The 21,471-nt window shown below is 49.5% G+C and overlaps 1 protein-coding gene across 4 annotated transcripts in view; it reads left to right on the top strand.

Annotated features, from left to right (window-relative positions):
• LOC123351767 (IgGFc-binding protein-like) overlaps nt 1–21,471 on the top strand; it is a 111,523-nt gene that overhangs the window by 70,246 nt on the left and 19,806 nt on the right. For 2 of the 4 annotated variants that reach the window (XM_044991376.1, XM_044991377.1), the window contains exons 14-20: nt 2,782–3,110; nt 3,548–4,121; nt 8,522–8,850; nt 9,385–10,039; nt 10,163–10,491; nt 11,754–12,408; nt 13,486–13,814. In XM_044991376.1, coding sequence (XP_044847311.1) covers nt 2,782–3,110; nt 3,548–4,121; nt 8,522–8,850; nt 9,385–10,039; nt 10,163–10,491; nt 11,754–12,408; nt 13,486–13,814 — 3,200 coding nt within the window. The remainder of the gene's footprint in view (nt 1–2,781; nt 3,111–3,547; nt 4,122–8,521; nt 8,851–9,384; nt 10,040–10,162; nt 10,492–11,753; nt 12,409–13,485; nt 13,815–21,471) is intronic. The other 2 variants (XM_044991379.1, XM_044991378.1) reach the window with 2 other exon arrangements.

The raw sequence follows: 21,471 nt of genomic DNA, 5'->3' as shown, positions 1-21,471 counted from the left end.
ACAGATCCAGACTAACACGGCTACCCCTCTGATACTCAATATTCCCCTTGTTATTACTGCTTGCTGTGCGCTCCACAATATCTGTGAGAGTACGGGGGAAATGTTTATGGCAGGGTGGGAGGTTGAGGCAAATCGCCTGGCCACTGATTACGTGCAGCCAGACACCAGGGCAGTTAGAAGAGTACAGGAGGGCGTGGTGCGCAACAGAGAAGCTTTGAAAACCAGTTTCATGACTGGCCAGGTTACGGTGTGAACGTTCTGTTTGTTTCTCCGTGATGAATGCCCCTGCCCCCCTTTGGTTCACTCTACTTCCCTGTAAGCTAAACACCCTCCCCTCCCCCCTTCGATCACCGCTTGCAGAGGCACTAAAGTCATTGTTGCTTCACATTCGTGCATTCTTTATTAATTCATCACACAAATAGGGGGATAACTGCCAAGGTAGCCTGGGAGGGGTGGGGACAGAGGGAAGCGCAGGGTGGGGTGGGGGAGGAGGGAAGGACAAGGCCACACCACAATTTAAAACTTTAAAACTTATTGAAGGCCAGCCTTCTGTTGCTTGGGCAATCCTCTGGGGTGGAGTGGCTGGGAGGCCGGAGGCCCCCCCACCATGTTCTTGGGCGTCTGGGTGAGGAGGCTATGGAACTTGGGGAGGAGGGTGGTTGGTTACACAGGTGTTGTAGCACCAGTGGTCTGTGCTCCTGCAGCTCAACCATACACTGGAGCATATCAGTTTGATGCTCCAGCAGTCGGAGCATCAACTCTTGCCTTCTGTCAGCAAGCTATCCTCTTCAGCCCACCACCTCTCCTCGCATTCCTGTTGTGCTTTCCTGCACTTTGACATCATCTGCCTCCATGCGGTCAGTGTGGGAGGACAGCAGTAGCTCTGAGAACATCTCATCCTGAGTGCGTTTTTTTCGCCTTCTACTCTTCGCTAGCCTCTGCGAAGGAGAAACATTTGCAGTTGGTGGAGGAAAAGGGAGATTGGTGGTGAAAAAGACACATTTTAGAGAACAATAGGATCACTCTTTCCCGTTAAACCTTGCTGTTCACATTACACAGCACATGTGCTTTCGTTACAAGGTAGCATTTTGCCTCTTATATTGAGGGCCTGCCAGTGTGGTGTGAGAGATCACTCACACAGTGCCAGGCAACAGAATTCAGCTTGCAGGTAGCCATGGTAAGCCACAGTCTTTTGGCTTCTTTAACTTTCATAACATGTGAGAATGGTTTCAAACAGCAGCACCCTCATTTCCCATACCAAGCGGTCGTTGGGTTGGCCATTTAAAATGGGTTTGCAATTTAAAAGGAGGGGCTGTGGTTTGCGGGTTAGCGTGCAGCACAAACCCAAATAACCCCACCACCACCACGCTATTCTCTGGGATGATCACTTCACCCCTCCCCCCACCGCATGGCTAACAGTGGGGAACATTTCTGTTCAGCCACAGGCAAACAGCCCAGCAGGAACGGGCACCTCTGAATGTCCCCTTAATAAAAGCACCCTATTTCAACCAGGTGACCATGAATGATATCACTCTCCTGAGGATAACACAGAGAGAGATAAGGAATGGATGTTGTCTGAATGCCAGCAAACACTGGGATTTCCGCTCCATCCCCATACAAGTTAACAGACTTTTGCAGTAGCTGTCTGGCCGTGAATGCCAAGGCAGATTAATCATTAAACACGCTTGCCTTTAAACCATGTGTAATATTTACAAAGGTACACTCACCAGAGGTCCCTTCTCCGCCTACAGGGTCCGTGAGCATGCCTTGGGTGGGTTCGGGGGTTACTGGCTCCAGATCCAGGGTGAGAAACATATCTTGGCTGTTGGGAAAACCAGTTTCTCTGCTTCCTTGCTGTGAGCTATCTTCAATCTCTTCGTCATCATCTTCCTCGTCCCCAAACCCCGCTTTCTTGTTGTGTGATTCTCCATTGACGGAGTCAAAGCACAGGGTTGGGGTAGTGGTGGCTGCACCCCCTAGCACGGCATGGTAGAAGCGGCATGTCTGTGGCTCTGCCCCGGACCATCCGTTTGCCTCTCTGGTTTTGTGGTAGGCTTGCCTTAGCTCTTTAATTTTCGCGCAGCACTGCTGTACGTTCCTGTTATGGCCTCTGTCCTTCATGCCCTTTGAGACTTTTGATAATGTTTTGGCATTTCGTTTACTGCAACGGAGTTTAGCTAGCACTGATTCGTCTCCCCATATGGCAAGCAGATCCCGTACCTCCCGTTCAGTCCATGCTGGAGCTCTTTTGCGATCCTGGGACTCCATCTTGGTTACCTGTGCTGATGAGATCTGCACTCACCTGCACCTTGCCACGCTGGCCAAACAGGAAATGAGATTCAAAAGTTCGCGGGCCTTTTCCTGTCTACCTGGCCAGTGCATCTGAGTTGAGAGCGCTGTCCAGAGCGGTCACAATGGAGCACTCTGGGATAGCTCCCGGAGGCCAATACTGTCGAATTGCATCCACACTACCCCAAATTCAACCCAGCAAAGCCAATTTCAGTGCTAATCCCCTCGTCAGAGGTGGAGTAAACAAATCGATTTAAAGAGCCCTTTAAGTCGAAAGAAAGGGCTTCGTCATGTGGGCGGGTCCATGCTTAAATCGAGGTAAGGCTGCTAAATTCGACCTAAAATCGTAGTGTAGACCAGGCCTCAGTGTCCTCTGGCTAGATCAGCTGGCTCTGCATGAACTCTGTGCCCATGACAGGGCTGGATCTCCCAGCCTAGACTCTGGACTTGAGTTCCCTGCCCTGTTGATATGACTGGATTTTCTCCTTTCAGATCCCTGCAAAACCCTGAAATGCCAGATCAAGGAGACATGCAAAATTGAAGATGGCCAAGAGTCATGTGTTCCTGCCTACACTGGAATCTGTCTGGGCTCAGGGGATGCACAGTACCAAACTTTTGATGGCCTGAAGTTTGACTTGCAGGGCATTTGCAAGTACACCATCGCTAAGTACTGTGGCAGCGACCCTACCCTGGAGCCCTTCACCATTAATGAGAAGAACGACAACAGGGGGAACCAGGAAATCTCCTTTTGGCAGGTGACCAATATCTATGTCTACGGGTACAACATCTCCATCTACAAGAGGGAAGTTGGCAAAGTCCGGGTGAGTTTCCCAGCTCGGGGTTCTGCGCCTTTTCTACTTATAACAAATAGTATTTTTTGTCAAGTATCAGCGGGTAGCCGTGTTAGTCTGTATCCACAAAAACAACAAGGAGTGTAGTATCTCTCACACAAATGAAATCCTAGATACATGCGACATGAGCTGAATATATCATATGGGCAATACAAGTACATAAATGCAACTGGTCTTGTGTGTTTAACATGATTGTGATAGATAGCTAGATAGCCAGCTAGATAGATAGATATTGTGTTTATTCAGGGAAAGTTGCATTGATTTCAGTGATTCTTTCACATGCCGCTGGTTAAAGTGACAATGATTTACAGCCGAAATGAGTGGCAAGGTTACAGCTGCAGTAAGAACAAGTGAGGATGAAAGAGCAATAACACCTATCATACCTCCCCTCTCTTCTCTGTCTCTAGCTGAACAGTGTGATCACCAGTCTCCCAGTGACGCTGAAAGACGGTAAAATCAAACTGTACCAGAAAGCTCTCACCACCGTCCTGCAGACGGACTTCGGCCTCCAGATCACATATGACAAAAATTGGCACGTAGCGATCACCCTCCCCAGCAGCTATTATGGGGCCACATGCGGCCTATGTGGGAACTTCAACCAGAATCCAGATGATGACATGATGTCATCCAAAGGCACCAGCATCTCCTCCATCATGGACTGGGCTGCCAGTTGGAAAGTCCAAGACCGGGACCCCTTTTGCTGGGATTATTGCCAAGAGACTTGCCCAGTGTGTGATGAGAGCAAGAGAGCTCTGTATGGGGATGACAGTCACTGTGGGGTGATCAGTAAAGCACCGGGAGGGCCCTTCAGAGAGTGTCACTCCAGGGTGAGCGCTGATGACTTCTTTGACAGCTGCATCTATGACATGTGTCTGAATGAGGGGGACAAGAGCATTCTGTGTGAGGCGCTGGAGGCCTATGCAAATGCCTGCCGGAGGCATGGGGTCTCTGTCGATGACTGGAGGACGCCATCCAGTTGTGGTGAGTCTGGCAGCTTGGTTTCTTATTGACCGTGGTAGCGGTAGTCAATCTGTTTACCTTGTTGATGAGCATGGGGATGGAAATATCCAAGATCCCTGAGGTACTGGGATCAGCACTGACTCTTAGGGTAGAGCTCCCCCTAGCAGTCATTCAGCCAAGAGCTAACCCGCCTGGCCCTGTTAGTTAATGAGATCTAAAACAATCACTGATTCAGGTGGCTAGTGTACATGTACACAGCAGCTGGGTGGCATAATTCTCAGCTCAGGTGGACATTAGTCCTGCTTTGAGCAGGGGGTTGGACTAGATGACCTCCTGAGGTCCCTTCCAACCCTGAGATTCTATGATTCTATGATTCACACACTCAGCTTGGGATTGATATCTAAAAATATCAGTGTGGATGCAATGTCACAGGTGACAATGTAGGTTAACTGCACAAGTCTCCGATGTGTATATATACCCTATAAGTGTGATGTATCTTGCAAGCAGACTGTGATGGGTTGGGTCACAGAGACCCCTTTGGGACTGCCACCTGATGTGCTGAGACTACCTCTGAGCCCGTTTTTCCTGCCAGCTTGGGACATCAGTACCCTGTCTTGTTGAGCTAGACACGCTAGCCTGCTGCAAACACAGACCCAGCTCTGAACCACGTCCCCCAAAAGCTGCAGACTTAACTGAAAACAGCTTAAGAAGTGCTCCTGTCTCTAGTACCCAGACACCCTGTTCCCAATGGGATTCAAACCCCAAATAAATCTCTTTTACTCTTTATAAAGCTTATACAGGGTAAACTCATAAATTGTCCGCCCTCTATAACACTGATAGAGAGATATGCACAGCTGTTTGCTCCCCCAGGAATGAATTATTTCTCTGGGCAATTAATAAGCAGAAGTGATTTTATTAAGTACAAAAAGTAGGATTTAAGTGGTTTCAAGTAATAACAGATGGAAAAAAGTAAATTACCAAGCAAAATAAAACAAAAACATGCAAGTCTAAGCCTAAGAAAGTAAGAAACTGAATGCAGGTAAATCTCACCCTCAGAGATTTTTCAGTAAGCTTCTTTCACAGACTAGACTCCTTTCTAGTCTTGGCCCAATCCTTTCCCCTGGTACAGTCCTTGTTCCAACTCAGGTGGCAGCTAGGGGATTTCTCATGACTGCAGCCTCTTTTGTTCTCTTCCACCCCCTTATATACCTTTGGCAGAAGATGGGAATCTTTTGTCTTTTTGGGTCCCCACCCCTCCTTCTAAATGGAAAATCACCAGGTTAAAGATGGATTCCAGTACCAGGTGACATGGTCACATGTCCTGTGAGACCCCAAGCCTTCATTCATCCCAGCTTGACTCACAGGAAGGCTCGCAAGTAAACACAGCCACCTACAATCAATTGTCCTAGTTGATGGCAGCCATCAAGATTCTAAACCACCATTAATGGCCCACACTTTACATAACTACAATAGGACCTCAGAGTTATAGTCTATATTCCTAGTTTCAGATACAAGAATGATAAATAGGATGACCACATTCAGTATATTATAAGATTTGTAATGGTACCTTACAAGAGACCTTTTGCATGAAGCATATTCCAGTTACATGATATTCACATATTTTCATAAAATCATGTGGAGTGCAACGTCACACAGACTATGGTGGAATTCAGTGTTTCTCAGTGTCCACAGAGCATAGGGGGCTGTGGAACCTTTTTGGTGGTCTTCAGGGTGAAGCAGCTATAGACAATTAAGAGGGGAGGCAGCTCCATGAGATGTTCTTCTCCGATTGAAATGCATGGGATCTGAAGGTGCTTAAACCTCTCAGAATTTGACTCTTAGCACCTGCAGCCCTTGCTGACTTATGGACTGAAATCCTATTCTCACTGGAGTCAGTGGGGATTCGCCAATGAATTCAGTGACACAGAAACAGCTTATTGATGGTGCTCATCATGTTGCTGGATCAGACATAGAATCATAGAATCTCAGGGTTGGAAGGGACCTCAGGAGGTCATCTAGTCCAATCCCCTGCTCAAAGCAGGACTAACACCAACTATATCATCCCAGCCAGGGCTTTGTCAAACCAGGCCTTAAAAACTTCTAAGGAAGGAGATTCCACCACCTCCCTAGGTAACCCATTCCAGTGCTTCACCACCCTCCTAGGGAAACTGTGTTTCCTAATATCCAACCTAGACCTTCCCCACTGCAACTTGAGACCATTTCTCCTTGTTCTGTCATCTGCCACCACTGAGAACAGCCGAGCTCCATTCTCTTTGGAACCCCCCTTCAGGTAGTTGAAGGCTGCTATCAAATCCCCCCTCACTCTTCTCTTCTGCAGACTAAACAAGCCCAGTTCCCTCAGCCTCGCCTTTTAAGTCATGTGCCCCAGCCCCCTGATAATTTTCATTGCCCTCCACTGGACTCTCCAATTTGTTCACATCCTTTCTGTAGTGGGGGCCCCAAAACTGGATGCAATACTCCAGATGTGACCTCACCAGTGCCGAATAGAGGGGACATATGCACTTAAGCACATGAATAACTTTAAGCATGTGAGTAGTCTCATTGATTTCAATGGAACTACTCACATGGTTAAGTTCTTTACTGGACTGGAACTGTAACTTGCAGCAAGCCAGGTTCTGTTGACTATCATGGACTTGCCATCTGCTCAGCATGCAATGGCTGACTAAGCTGGTTCTGTGTGAAGGTTGTGCTCATGACCAGTCTGGCTCTCCCATGCTATTATTATTGTTATTAATTGATAACCCACAGCTTTGCCACTGATGTTTATTGTTTTATGGTAAGTCTAAATATAGGTGGGCAAGTGTTTGTATTGTTGTGATGTTCCCCTAGTGTTATCTTGACTGGTGATCTGCTAGGTCACTCCAATCCTCAACTGTGGGAGCCAGCCTTACCCTGCTCTGCTGTGAGAACCCGCACTCTTGGGCTGTTCATGCACAGCCTCTAGCATGTAAGCTGCTTGGATTGTGCAACCGAATGACACTAGCCAATATCTCCAGTCCCAGACACAACCTAGGAACCTCCATCTTGCAGTGTCCAGTTATGCCCGCTATGCGCGGCAAGCTTATATGAGTTTGTCAATCTAACGAAGAAATTGATATGTCCCAGGCTTGTTATCCCAAGAGGAGTCTCTGACATGCTTCAATCCAAACACACTGCTTCAGGTAGAATAAACAAACAAATATATTAACTACAAAAGATAGATTTTACATGATTATAAGTCAAAGCACAACAAGTCGGATATGGTCAAATGAAATAAAGGCAAAATGCATTCTAAGCTGATCTTAACACTTTCAATGCCTTTACAAACTTAGATGGTTCTCATCACAGGCTGGCTGGTTGCCCTTCAGCCAGGCTCTCCCCTTTCATCAGTGCTTGTGTCGTTTGGTGGTGATGTCTGTTGATGGAGGTGGAAGAGAGGAAAAGCATAGCACGTCTCTCCCTTTTATCATGTTCCTTCTTCCCTCTTGGCTACCCCCCACACACACACCTTGCAGGGTCAGGTGAGCATTACCTCATCATAGTCCCTGACTGACCAAGGGAAGGGGGGTGACTCACTTGAGAGTCCAACAGATCCTTTGTTGCTGTGAGGCTGGGCTGGGTTTGTCCCATGATGAAGTATGAACTGCCCCTCTGTTCCTGGAGAGTTTTCCCTGGGCTTGTTTTAAGCCATGAGGATACATTTTCAGCCTCATAGCTATATACATGAAATTACAACAAATAACATTCCTATAACAATAATTATTATAACATTACTATAGCAAACATGCTCAGTGCATTATGAGCCTACCGAAGACATATGGCATGACAAACTTTGCACTGGATACCACACAATCATATTATACGGATGAACATGAGTCTACAGTGTATTCCCCCGAGATTCAGAGTGTCATAGTTGTGTTGGGAAATTTTGGAAGGTGGTGAAAGAGGAGAGTTTGCTGTGATGATGAGCTATGTGTTTGGGGTCGTCATGTGCTGGCTGTGTTGTCGTGTTGGTGGTTGTGTTAATTTGTATCAGGGGGACTGGGCTTTTGAATTGTGTGGGTGACAAATGAGGGGTGTGTGTCTGGCGGATCATGCTTGGGGATTTTGTTTGGGCATGTGGCCTGCGTTGGGGAATTTATGTTAAGTTGCACGGGTGGTGAATCAATCTTTAAAGAACTGTGGGGCAGTCACCCTTATATTGCGGACTCATTACAACCAATGAAATTGTTGAATACAAACTAGGCATAGAGTAAGGGTGATGATTGGCATGGCATAGGTACATGCCTTACTGCTTCACCATATATAGATTATTATTATTATTTATTATTATTTTATTTATACTACTGTAGCACTTAGGAGCCTAGATACTGGACTTGAGTTCCTTCCCATGTTGTTATGACCAAAAATGTTTCTTTCAGATGCCTGCAAAGCTCTGAAATGCCGGACCAAAGAGACATGCCGGACTGAGGATGGCCACACATCATGTATTCCTGACTACATGGGAACCTGCTTGGGCTCAGGGGAAATGCACTACCAAACTTTTGATGGTCTGAAGTTTGACTTCGAAGGCACCTGCACCTACACCCTGGCCAAATACTGTGGGAGCGAAACCTCCCTGGAGCCTTTCACCATTGATGAGAAGAACGCCAATAAGGGGAGCCAGGATATCTCCTTTCTGCGACTGACCAACGTCTACATATATGGGTACAACATCTCCATGTACAAGAGGGAAGTTGGCAAAGTCCGGGTGAGTCTACCAGCTCAGGGCTCTTGCACTGTTCAGCTTACAAAGCACAGTACTTTTGTGTAGTGTCTCACAGAAACAGAATCCCAAACAGATGCCGTGAGCTGAATATGTCATGTGGGCAATACAAGTACATAAATATATCTCATCTGTATGATCTGTATGTTTGAAAACCTTATCATTGATAGAGAGATAGAGAGCAAAAACAAAACTTTGTGGCTAGATCGATAGCTATCTCAGATAGGTAGAATCTCTATAGAGATATGGGGAATTCTGGAAACAGATACTGTAGATAGATAGTGAAGCTAGATAAATACCGTGTTTCTTCAGGGACTTTGGATTGATTTCTGTTGTTCTTCTTGAATAAGGAATGGGTAAAAAGTGATTAAGGATTTGACCATTATTTTACTTGCTGCTGGTTAGACTGACAATGAATAACAGCCAAAATGAATGGTGAGGCGACAGTTGGAGTAATAACAAGTGAGGATGAAAGAAGAATAATGCCCTTCGTGTTCTTCCCCTCCTGTCTGTCTATAGCTAAACGGTGTGATCACCAATCTCCCGGTGACGCTGAAAGACGGTAAAATCAGACTATACCAGAAAGGCCTCAGCACTGTCATGCAGACGGACGTTGGCCTCCGGGTGGGGTACAACAAGAACTGGCATCTGGAAATCACCCTCCCCAGCAGCTATTATGGTGCCATGTGCGGTCTTTGTGGGAACTTCAACCAGAACCCAGAAGACGACATGATGTCCTCCAACGGCATCAAAGTCTCCTCCATCGTGGGCTGGGCTTCCAGTTGGAAAGTCCAAGACCGGGACCCCTTTTGCTGGGATTATTGCCAAGAGACTTGCCCAGTGTGTGATGAGAGCAAGAGAGAGCTGTATGGGGATGACAGTCACTGTGGGGTGATCAGTAAAGCACCGGAAGGGCCCTTTAGAGACTGTCACTCCAGGGTGAGCCCCGACGACGTCTTTGACAACTGCATCTACAACGTGTGTCTGAATGAGGGGAAGAAGACCATTCTGTGTGAGGCGCTGGAGGCGTACGCAGACACCTGCGGGGACCATGGAGTCACTGTCTCTGACTGGAGGACGCCGTCCAGCTGTGATGAATTTGGAGGTTGGCATTCTGTCGAAGCAGGTGGCAATGAGACTAATCCGACAGTTTACCCTGTTGATGGAGGAGATGGTGAGTGACCTGAGCATGGGGATGGGAATACCCAGGTTCCTGGGGCATTGGGGTGAGCACTGAGCCTAGATATTGGACTTGAGGTCCCTGCCATGTTGATATGACCAATAATGTTTCTTTCAGATGCCTGCAAAGCTCTGAAATGCCGGACCAAAGAGACATGCCGGACTGAGGATGGCCACAAATCATGTATTCCTGACTACATGGGAACTTGCTTGGGCTCAGGGGAAATGAACTACCAAACTTTTGATGGTCTGAAGTTTGACTTCCAGGGCACCTGCACCTACACCCTGGCGAAATACTGTGGGAGTGACGCCACCCTGGAGCCTTTCACCATTGATGAGAAGAACGCCAATAGGGAGAGTCAGGATATCTCCTTTCTGCGAGTGACCAACATCTACATCTATGGGTACAACATCTCCATGTACAAGAGGGAAGTTGGCAAAGTCCGGGTGAGTCTCCCAGCTCAGGGCTCTGGCACTGTTCATCTTACAAAGCAATGTTCTTTTGTGTAGTGTCTCACAGAAACAGAATCCCAAACAGATGCCGTGAGCTGGATATGTCATGAGGGCAATACAAGTACATAATGTGATAGACCCAGGCCAGATGGGTACAGCAGAATAGCAGAAGGCAGATATACTGGCCACTGGATTAACAGTTTTCTGTTCCCTGACTGACCAGAGTAGGGGTGCTCCAGGCTAATGAGAACACCTGACTCTAATTAACCTGTAAAGAGTCAGGTGAGGCCATTCAGTTAATGTGACCACCTGACTCTAATTAAGGCCCTGCTGATACTATAAAAAGGGCTCACTCCAGTCAACCAGGGGAGTCAGGGAGCCAGAGGAGAGGAAGTGCATCTGAAGGGCTGGTTACTGAGACACCCTAAAACCATCATTAAAGGAACCCTAAGGTAAGGGTGAAGAAGGGAGAAGCAGGAGAGCTGTGGGGAAGTGGCCCAGGGAAATGTAGCAACTTTGGCAGTGAAAGGTTGGCTGCCAACAACTGTTACCATTAGGGTCCCTGGGCTGGAATCTGGAGTAGAGGGCGGGCCCGGGTTCCCCCAACCCACCACTACAGGAACATCTCCTGGAAGGGGAAGTCAGGCCCCTGTCAGGACAGGAGGCTGAAAGGAGACTCTGGGAGTTCTCTCACCAACCTCCTTGCAGGCCTATGATGAAAAGGGCTCAGTAGACTGTAACCCTGGCTCTAGAGAGAGAACGGCTACGTGGAGGGTCACAGTGAGCCACTGAGGCTAGCATAAACCGCCTAGAAGCGCAGGACCCACAGGAGCAAGGTCAGAGCTCTGCCACAATAAATACATCTCATCTGTATAATCTGTATATTTGAAAACCGTATCATCGATAGAGAGATAGAGAGCAAAAACAAAACTTTGTGGCTAGATCGATAGTTATCTCAGATAGGTAGAATCTCTATAGCGATACTGGGAATTCTGGAAACAGATACTGTAGATAGATAGTGAAGCTAGATAAATACTGTGTTTCTTCAGGGACTTTGGATTGATTTCTGTTGTTCTTCTTGAATAAGGAATGGGTAAAAAGTGATTAAGGATTTGACCATTATTTTACTTGCTGCTGGTTAGACTGACAATGAATAACAGCCAAAATGAATGGTGAGGCGACAGTTGGAGTAATAACAAGTGAGGATGAAAGAAGAATAATGCCCTTCGTGTTCCTCCCCTCCTGTCTGTCTATAGCTAAACGGTGTGATCACCAGTCTCCCGGTGACACTGAAAGACGGTAAAATCAGACTATACCAGAAAGGCCTCAGCACCGTCATGCAGACGGACGTTGGCCTCCGGGTGGGGTACAACAAGAACTGGCATCTGGAAATCACCCTCCCCAGCAGCTATTATGGTGCCATGTGCGGTCTTTGTGGGAACTTCAACCAGAACCCAGAAGACGACATGATGTCCTCCAACGGCATCAAAGTCTCCTCCATCGTGGGCTGGGCTTCCAGTTGGAAAGTCCAAGACCGGGACCCCTTTTGCTGGGATTATTGCCAAGAGACTTGCCCAGTGTGTGATGAGAGCAAGAGAGAGCTGTATGGGGATGACAGTCACTGTGGAGTGATCAGTAAAGCACCGGAAGGGCCCTTTAGAGACTGTCACTCCAGGGTGAGCCCCGACGACGTCTTTGACAACTGCATCTACAACGTGTGTCTGAATGAGGGGAAGAAGACCATTCTGTGTGAGGCGCTGGAGGCGTACGCAGACACCTGCGGGAACCATGGAGTCACTGTCTCTGACTGGAGGATGCCGTCCAGCTGTGATGAATTTGGAGGTTGGCATTCTGTCGAAGCAGGTGGCAATGAGACTAATCTGACAGTTTACCCTGTTGATGGAGGAGATGGTGAGTGACCTGAGCATGGGGATGGGAATTCCCAGGGGTCTGGGGTATTGGGGTTTGCACTGAGTTTTAGGGTAGAGCTCCCCCTATTCTGTAGGATTTCCTTTGTTTGGTTAAGTGTACCCTAGTAGGCTCCCCCCGAAGAACTCAGAAGCCTGAATGCATGATAGACACAGGTAGCTTATCTGCAATTTGGCTTTAAGTGCAATGTATCTAGCAAGCAGGCAATGGTGTAGTTCAATGTCTATTGGCCATAGGAGTCTGTGGAACATGTCTAATGGTGAAACACCATAAGAACAAAGCTGTGGGTGATCCAGGAGTTAGGAAGGGGGATCCAGGAGATGAACTTTTTCTCCCATTGAAATACATGGGAGTCAAAGGTGCTTACAACTTTCAGAATTTAACCCCTAGCATGTGTGGCTCTCACTGACATGCCCACCGACAGCAATTCCAGGCCCCAGGGCAGCTGCACTGCTGGGTGTGCTCTTCCAGCATGGCCAGGGCTTCCACATGCCTGCCTGGCTGCCTTCGTTGCCGCTGGTACCACCCTCCCCACGCCTAGCAGCCCTGCGGCCCACCTCGGTGATTTAAAAGGGCCTGGGGCTCCTGACTGCTACCATGGCAGTGGCGGTGGCTGGGGGACCCAGGTCCCTTTAAATCTCCCGGGCCCTGGGCAATGCTCCCTTCGTCCCGCGCCGTCAGTGGGCCTGCTAACTGATGTATGGACTGAAATGCTGCTCCCAAAGGAGTCAGTGGGAATTAGCAATTACTTCAGTGCCACAGCAATGGGTTATTGAGGGTGTGCTGGATCAGAACCAGGGGCATTTAAGCACATGCATAACTTTAAACATGTGAGTAACCTCATTAATTTCAATGGAACTGCTCACACGGTTGAGTGTTTAGCTGGACTAGGACCAGAGCTTGCAGCAAGCCAAGCTCTGTTGAGTATCCTCAGCATGCCTTGATTGGTTCAGTTGGTTCTGCATGAATGCTGTGCCCATGGCAGATCTTGCTCCCCTGGCCTAGACACTTGGCTTGAGTCCCCCACTCTGTTGATGTAACTGGGCTTTCTCCTTTCAGAAACCTGCCAAACCCTGAAATGCCGGACCAAGGAGACGTGCAAGACACAGGATGGTCACGCGACGTGTGTTCCCGACTACGTGGGAACTTGCTGGGGCTGGGGGGACCCGCATTATCACACCTTTGATGGCCTGAAGTTTGACTTCCAGGGCACCTGCACCTACACCATCGCCAAATACTGTGGGACCGACCGTTCCCTGGAGCCCTTTACCATCGATGAGAAGAATGATAACAGGGGCAGCCAGGCCATCTCCTTTCTACGAGTGACCAACATCTATGTCTACGGGTACAACATCTCCATCTACAAGAGGGAAGTTGGCAAAGTCCGGGTAAGTCTCTGATTTCAGGACTGCACCTTTTGGACTCATAACACACAGTGATTTGGCAGAGTCTCTATCGCTCACAAATGGTATCCTAGAATCAGGGGATGTGAGAAAGACATAGGCAAATGGGAAGAAAGATGTTTTCAGATAATGGGGCACTGGGTTCTGGGAGGGACACCAGGGCCAGAGTGAGGTAAGGTGGATCACCGGCCTGCAGAGGGCGCTCCAACGGCTGGAGAGCTAATTCCAGGAGACGACCAGCAGGAGGCACCACAGGGGTGAGTCCACACCCTTACAGAGATTAACAAATTTATTTGAACATAAGCTTTCATGGACTAAAACCCACTTCATCGGATGCATGAAATGAAAAATACAGTAGGAAGATATATATACACAGAGAACATGGAAAAAATGGGTGTTGCCATACCAACTGTAGCGAGAGTAATTAATCAAGGTGAGCTATTAGGTGAGTTATTATCAGCAGGAGAAAAAAAAACGTTTGTAGTGATAATCAGGATGGCCCATTTCCAATAGTTGACAGGAAGGTGTGAGTAACAGTAGGGGAAAAATTAGCATGGGGACACAGTTTTTACTTTGTATAATGACCCATGCTAATTTTAACCCTACGGTTACTCACACCTTCTTGTCAACTGTTGGAAATGGGCCATCCTGATTATCACTACAACTGTTTTTTTCTCCTGCTGATAATAGCTCACCTTATGCTCAAATACATTTGTTAGTCTCTAAGGTGCCACAAGGACTCCTCGTTCTTTTTGCTGATACAGACTAACATGGCTACCACTCTGAAATCTGTCACCAAGAAAGAAAGGAGTGTTTTTTAGGTAGATAATAGAGGTGAAATCATGACTCCATTGAAATCAATGGGAGTAGGTGGCATAGATCACAGGTCTCAGTAGAGGGCTGAATTCTATATTTAGTTATGGTGCATGTGTCGCAGTGTAAATTGAGGACTGTATACTCCCCAATATGCACAGCAGAATGGCCTATCAGAGGTTTGCACAGAGATCAGAGGGAGAATATAGTCTTTATTTAGTAACCACACCTTGAATACTGCATGCAGTTCTGAACACCCCATCTCAAAGAGTTATATGAGAATTGGAAAAGGTACAGAGAAGGGCAACAAAAATGATTAAGAGTATGGAACAGCTTCCAGATGAGGAGTGATTAAAAAGACTGGGACTTTTCATCTTGGAAAAGAAGTGACTAAGGGGGCATATGATGGAGATCTAGAAAATCATGAATGGTGTGGAGAAAGTGAATAAGGAAGTATTATTTATTCCTTCACATAACACAAGTACAAGAGGTCACCCAATGAAATTAATAGGCAGCAGGTTTAAAACAAACAAAAGGAAATACTTCTTCACACAGCGCACAGTCAACCTGTGGAACTCATTGCCAGAGGATTATGGCCAAAAGTATAATGGGGCTCAAAAAAGAGATAGATAAGTTCCTGGAGTATAGATCCATCAATGACTATTAGCCAAGATGGTCAGGAATGCAACCCCATGCTCTGGGTATCCCTAGCCTCTGACTACCAAAAGCTGGGAGTGGACAATGAGATGGATCGCTCAATGATTGCTCCTTTCTGTTCATTCACTTGCAAGCACCTGGCATTGCTCACTGTCGGACGACAGGATATCTGGCAAGATGGACCATTGGTCAGACTCAGTATGTCTGTTCTTATGTTCTTAACCAGAGCTGGGCAAAATTTTTCATCCAAAACATTTGTTTGGCAAAAAATGCAGATTCTGTGCACTGAAACCTTTCATGAATTTGGATCAGTTTCATTTTTTTTCTCAGTCAAAATAAATCATTGAAAGGTTTTATTTCAACATTTTTGAAATAAAATGTTCTTCTTCGAGTGCTTGCTCATATCGATTCCAATTAGGTGTGCGCGCGCCGCATGCACGTTCGTCGGAAGATTTTTACCCTAGCAACACTTGGTGGGTCACCTGGGTCGCCCCCTAGAGTGGCGCCGCCATGGTGCCTGTGACGGGTCGGACTCACCCCTGCGGCGCCTCCTGCTGGTGACTCCGGGAATTAGCTCGTTCCAGCGCTGGAGTGCCCTCTGCAGGCCAGTGATCCGCCTGTCCTCTGGCCCCCGTGTCCCTCCCTGGACCCGGTGCCCTCTTACATGGGGTGCTGCCCCCTGGCAGTAACCCCTTTCTCTCTGGGTTTCCCCTCCTCAGGGAACCCCCACCTTCTATCCCCACCTTGCCTTAGTATATGGCTACTGCCAGTCATTGTCTAGCCCCATGTCCTGGGGCAGACTGCAGTATCAGCCAACTCATCACTGGCAAGGAGGGTTTGGACCTGCTGCCTTGGCCTACCCCTGGGCTGCCCTCTGCAACCCCCAGTACCTGCTAGCCCAATGCTAGGCCACAGCCTGGGGCTTTCCAGGCTGGAGCTCCCCAGCTCCTCAGCCTTTCCCCAGCCCTGCTCCACTCAGGTGCCTGGTCTAATTCCCTGCAGCCAGGCCCTTCTCTCTCTGAAAGCAGAGAGAGACTGACTTGGGCTTCTGGCTCATAGCCTCTTATAGGGGCCAGCTGGGCCTGATTGGGGCATGGCCCAGCTGCAGCCACTTCCCAATCAGTTCAGCTTAAAAGCTGCTTTCTCAAGCTTTGGCCCCTGCCCAGGACTGTTTTTAACCCCTTCAGGGCCAGAGCAGGGGTCCACCCTGCTACAGCGCCGAATATATACCCCTGCCGACCCAACGGCCCTTCAGTTCCTTCTTACCACCCGTGTCGGTTGTTGGAACAGTGGAGCGTAGCTTAGCTGATCTCCGCTTCCCTAGCTACTCGTAGTTCTCTCGTTATTTCTTGTGTATATAGTTGAAATTTCTATAGTTGTAGTTAGTTTATTTGTTCTATAACATAGTGTATATAGTTAAGAGGGGTTCGGGGATTAGCCCCTTCCCCGCACCCGGTGCCGGGGCCCATGCCCGGTTCACCAGGTTTCAAACAGTGCTCAGCCTGTCACAAGCCGATGCCAACAGGAGATCCCCATGACTCCTGTCTTAAGTGCCTCGGGGAATCCCACCTCGCCGATAAATGCCGGATCCGCAAGTCGTCCTTTAAGCCGAGGATGAAAAAGGAGCGGGACTTTCATCTCAAACAGCTCCTGATGGAGGCAGCTCTTACTCCTCCGCCCTCGGCACTGAGCGCTGGACGGTCCACAGGCAGAAGTCCTTCTTCGGCACCGGATCGCACCGGTACTGCTAAGGTTTCTCGGCACCGACCGTCGCCGGCACCGATGTCTGTTCGGCATGGTTCCCTCTCCCCACAGGTGAAGAGGCATAAGACTCCTGCTGCTTCCGTGCCATCTGCACCGCAGCCAGAGCACCCGACTAAGTCGGACCGCCCGGCACCGGCACCGACACCTGCCACGGCACTGACAACATCGGCACCGTCGATTCCGGTCCTGCAAGGGCCATCAAATCCGGTGCCTGAAAGCTCCCCGGCGCGAGCCGTGGTTGAGCTCACTATTCCCTCCACGTTGGAGACATTTTCCATGGCGAGGGAGCTGATTGCGATGACAGAGTCTGCGCTGCCTCAACCCCCGGCACCGCCGGTGCGGGTCATACAATCTATAGGCAAGCCTGCCCTGATGAGACCACCCTCTGTCGGCACCACAGAGCGGCACCGTTCACAATTGCGGTCCCACCCGGTGGTGGATATTCTGTCGGCTGATGCCCCCACAAGAGTGGCCTTACCATTTATCTGTACGATCCAGGCCAATGCTGATACCATCTGGCAGTCTCCAGCTTCTATTCCGCCCACTGCCAGGGGAGTTGAGTGCAAGTACATGGTGCCCTCTAAGGGGTACGAGTACCTGTACGTGCATCCTCCTCCCTGCTCCCTCTTCGTACAGTCTGTCAATGAGAGGGAACGCCATGGCCAGCAAGCTCCGGCTCCAAAATCGAAGGAGGCTAGGCATATAGACTTACTGGGCCGTAAGGTATACTCGGCAGGGGCCCTCCAGCTCCGGGTGGCAAACCAGCACGCCCTGCTTAGCCGCTACAACTATAACACCTGGGCGGCGGTGGGCAAGTTCACCGAGTTAGTCCCTCAAGACTCCCGTCAAGAGTTTGCTGCCCACTTGGAGGAGGGGAAGAAAGTGGTGAGAACTTCCCTCCAGGCCTCGCTGGATGCAGCTGACTCCGCAGCCAGGACTCTGGCCTCGGGAGTTGCCACGAGACATATTTCCTGGCTTCAGGTGTCAGGCCTCCCACCGGAACTACAGCACACCATACAGGACTTGCTCTTCGACGGTCGAGGCCTGTTTTCTGAAAAGACTGACCCTAGGCTGCAAAGCCTAAAGGACAACAGGGTCATTATGCGCTCTCTCGGCATGCACACGCTGGTAACTCAGCGCAGGCCTTTCCGTCCCCAGCCTCACCGCCCTTACTCTCCGCCTAGACAGAGACAGGACTTTGGCAGAAGGCGTGGCCGAAGCGGTCGTATACGGCAGTCAGGATCCCAAGGGGGCCAAAATCAGGGTCTCTCCAAACCACCAGCAGGGCCAAAGCCAAACTTTTGAAGGCACGCCAGAGGACAGCGTACCAGTTACTTCCCAGGATCCTTTCCCCCCCTTTTACAACCGCCTCTCCTTTTTCCTCCCTGCGTGGTCCCAACTAACCTCGGATCATTGGGTTCTACACACGGTGGAAATGGGGTACCACCTCCAGTTTATTTCACCCCCCCTTGTCCCTCTTCAGGGACCCCTCTCACGAGCAATTCCTCTTGCAAGAGGTTCAGATGCTCCTTGCCATGGGAGCTATAGAGGAGGTACCAAAGGACGAAAGGGGCAAGGGGTTCTACTCCCTCTATTTCCTAATCCCCAAGGCGAAGGGAGATCTTAGACCTATCCTAGACCTGCGAGAACTCAACAAGTTCATGATAAAGTTGAAGTTCCGCATGGTATCCCTGGGGACCATCATCTCATCCTTGGATCCCGGAGACTGGTATGCCACCCTTGATATGAAGGACGCGTATTTTCACATCGCCATTTATCCTCCACACAGACGGTACCTCCGGTTTGTGGCCAACCGTCAACATTTCCAGTTTACGTTCCTTCCGTTTGGCCTTTCTACAGCCCCAAAAGTATTCACAAAATGCATGGCTGTAGTCCGCCGCCTCCCTCCGCTGCCGTCGGATACACGTTTTTCCGTATCTCGATGATTGGCTCATTCGAGGGACCTCCAAGACACAGGTCACCCATCATGTGGGCATCGTCAAAGACCTATTCATGCGTCTAGGCCTGATGATCAATATAGAGAAATCCACTCTGATTCCTACACAGAGAATAGACTTCATTGGGGCCATCCTGGACTCCAATCTCGCCAGAGCCTGCTTACCACAGCCTCGGTTTCACGTGATGGTAACAATTATCCAAGGCCCTCAGAACTTCCCGACACCTTCGGCTCGCATTTGTCTCGGTCTCCTGGGTCACATGGCTGCCTGCACGTTTGTGACCAAACACGCTAGGCTACGCCTCCGTCCCCTCCAATCTTGGCTCACCTCGGTGTACCACCCGGGCAGAGACAGCATAGACATGATCGCCACGATCCCCCCGAGCATTCTAGGCTCCCTCGACTGGTGGTTGACACCATCCCTGGTGTGTGCAGGGATGCCGTTCCATCCGCCTCAGCCTTCTATGTCCCTGACGACGGACGCGTCATCTCTCGGCTGGGGTGCTCACCTAGGTCATCTTCGCACTCAAGGCCTTTGGTCAGCTCAGGAGCTGGCCTTGCACATCAATGTCCAAGAGCTGAGAGCGGACCACCTTGTGTGCCAGGCGTTCCAACAGCATTTACAAGGCCGTTGTGTCTCGGTGTTCACAGACAACACAACGGCCATGTATTACATAAACAGGGAGCGGCACGGTCCTCCCCCCTTTGTCAGGAAGCCATCCTGCTCTGGGACTTCTGCATAGCCCACTTGATAGACCTGGTAGCGTCCTTTCTCCCAGGAGTTCGGAACACTCTGGCGGATCACCTCAGCAGATCCTTCCTGTCTCACGAGTGGTCGATTCGTCTGGATGTTATCCATTCTGTTTTCCGGAAGTGGGGCTTTCCCCACATAGACCTCTTCGCTTCCCACAAGAACAGGAATTGCCAGACGTTCTGCTCCTTCCAAGGCCTCTCCCCGGGCTCGATCTCGGACACTTTTCTGATGCTGTGGACAAGCCAACTGCTTTACGCCTTTCCACCCTTCCCGCTGGTTCACAGGGTCCTACTAAAGCTCCGCAGGGACAGAGCCCACTTGATCATGATCGCTCCAGCATGGCCCAGGCAGCACTGGTACACCATGTTGCTCAACCTGTCGATAGCCAACACAATTCCCCTGCCTCTTCGCCCAGACCTCATAACTCAGGACCACGGCAGACTTCACCACCCAGACCTGCAGTCCCTTCACCTCACAGCATGGCTGCTGCGTGGTTAAGCCAGTCCGAGTTACGTTGCTCTGCCTCGGTACAACAAGTACTCCTGGGTAGTAGGAAACCTTCCACTCAATTAACATATCTGGCCAAGTGGAAGCGTGTCTCTTGCTGGTGCGAAAAGCATAGTGTTACTCTCACTGAGATCTCAATCCATTCCATCTTGGACTACCTCTGGACTCTCAAACAGCTGGGCCTAGCGGTATCTTCATTGAGGGTGCACTTGGCGGCCATCTCTACCTTCCACCCAGGGGAGAGTGGCCGCTCCGTATTCTCGCACCTTATGGTTTCTAGGTTCCTCAAGGACTTGGAGCACTTATACCCCCAAGTACGCCGCCCCGCCCCAACCTGGGACCTCAACCTGGTTCTAACCAGACTTATGACTGCCCCATTTGAGCCGCTAGCAACCTGCTCGCTGCTATACCTGTCCTGGAAGACAGTTTTCCTCATAGCCATTACATCGGCCAGACGAGTCTCCGAGCTTCGGGCTCTCACGGTGGACCCATCGTATACTGTGTTTCACAAGGACAAGGTGCAGTTGCAACCACATCCGGCCTTCCTCCCTAAAGTGGTATCGGCCTTTCATATCAACCAGGATATCTTCCTTCTGGTCTTCTTCCCTAAGCCACACTCATCACGACGGGAGCAACAATTGCACTCCCTGGACGTCCGTAGAGTGCTTGCATTTTATATAGAGCGGACAAAGCCCTTTTGTAAAAGGCCCCAACTCTTCATCGCGGTGGCAGACTGAATGAAGGGCCTACCTGTCTCCTCCCAGAGGATTTCATCTTGGGTGACGTCATGCATCCATACCTGCTATGACTTGGCTCATGTTCCATCGAGCCACCTCACCGCACATTCTACCAGGGCTCAGGCTTCTTCTGCTGCCTTCCTGGCTCACGTACCCATCCAGGAGATATATCGTGCAGCTACCTGGTCCTCGGTCCACACCTTTGCCTCACATTATGCACTGGTTCAACAGTCCAGAAATGATGCGGCCTTTGGCTCAACAGTTTTGCATTCTGCAACATCTCACTCCGACCCCACCACCTAGGTAAGGCTTGGGAATCACCTAATTGGAATCGATATGAGCAAGCACTCGAAGAAGAAAAGATGGTTACTCACCTTTGTAACTGTTGCTCTTCAAGATGTGTTGCTCATATCCATTCCAAACCCGCCCTCCTTCCCCACTGTCAGAGTAGCC

The sequence above is a fragment of the Mauremys mutica genome, chromosome 17 (genome assembly GCF_020497125.1).
Source record: "Mauremys mutica isolate MM-2020 ecotype Southern chromosome 17, ASM2049712v1, whole genome shotgun sequence".
Lineage (NCBI taxonomy): Eukaryota > Metazoa > Chordata > Testudines > Geoemydidae > Mauremys > Mauremys mutica.
Note: the sequence above shows the minus strand (reverse complement) of the source record. Positions and strands in the feature narration are given on the sequence as shown.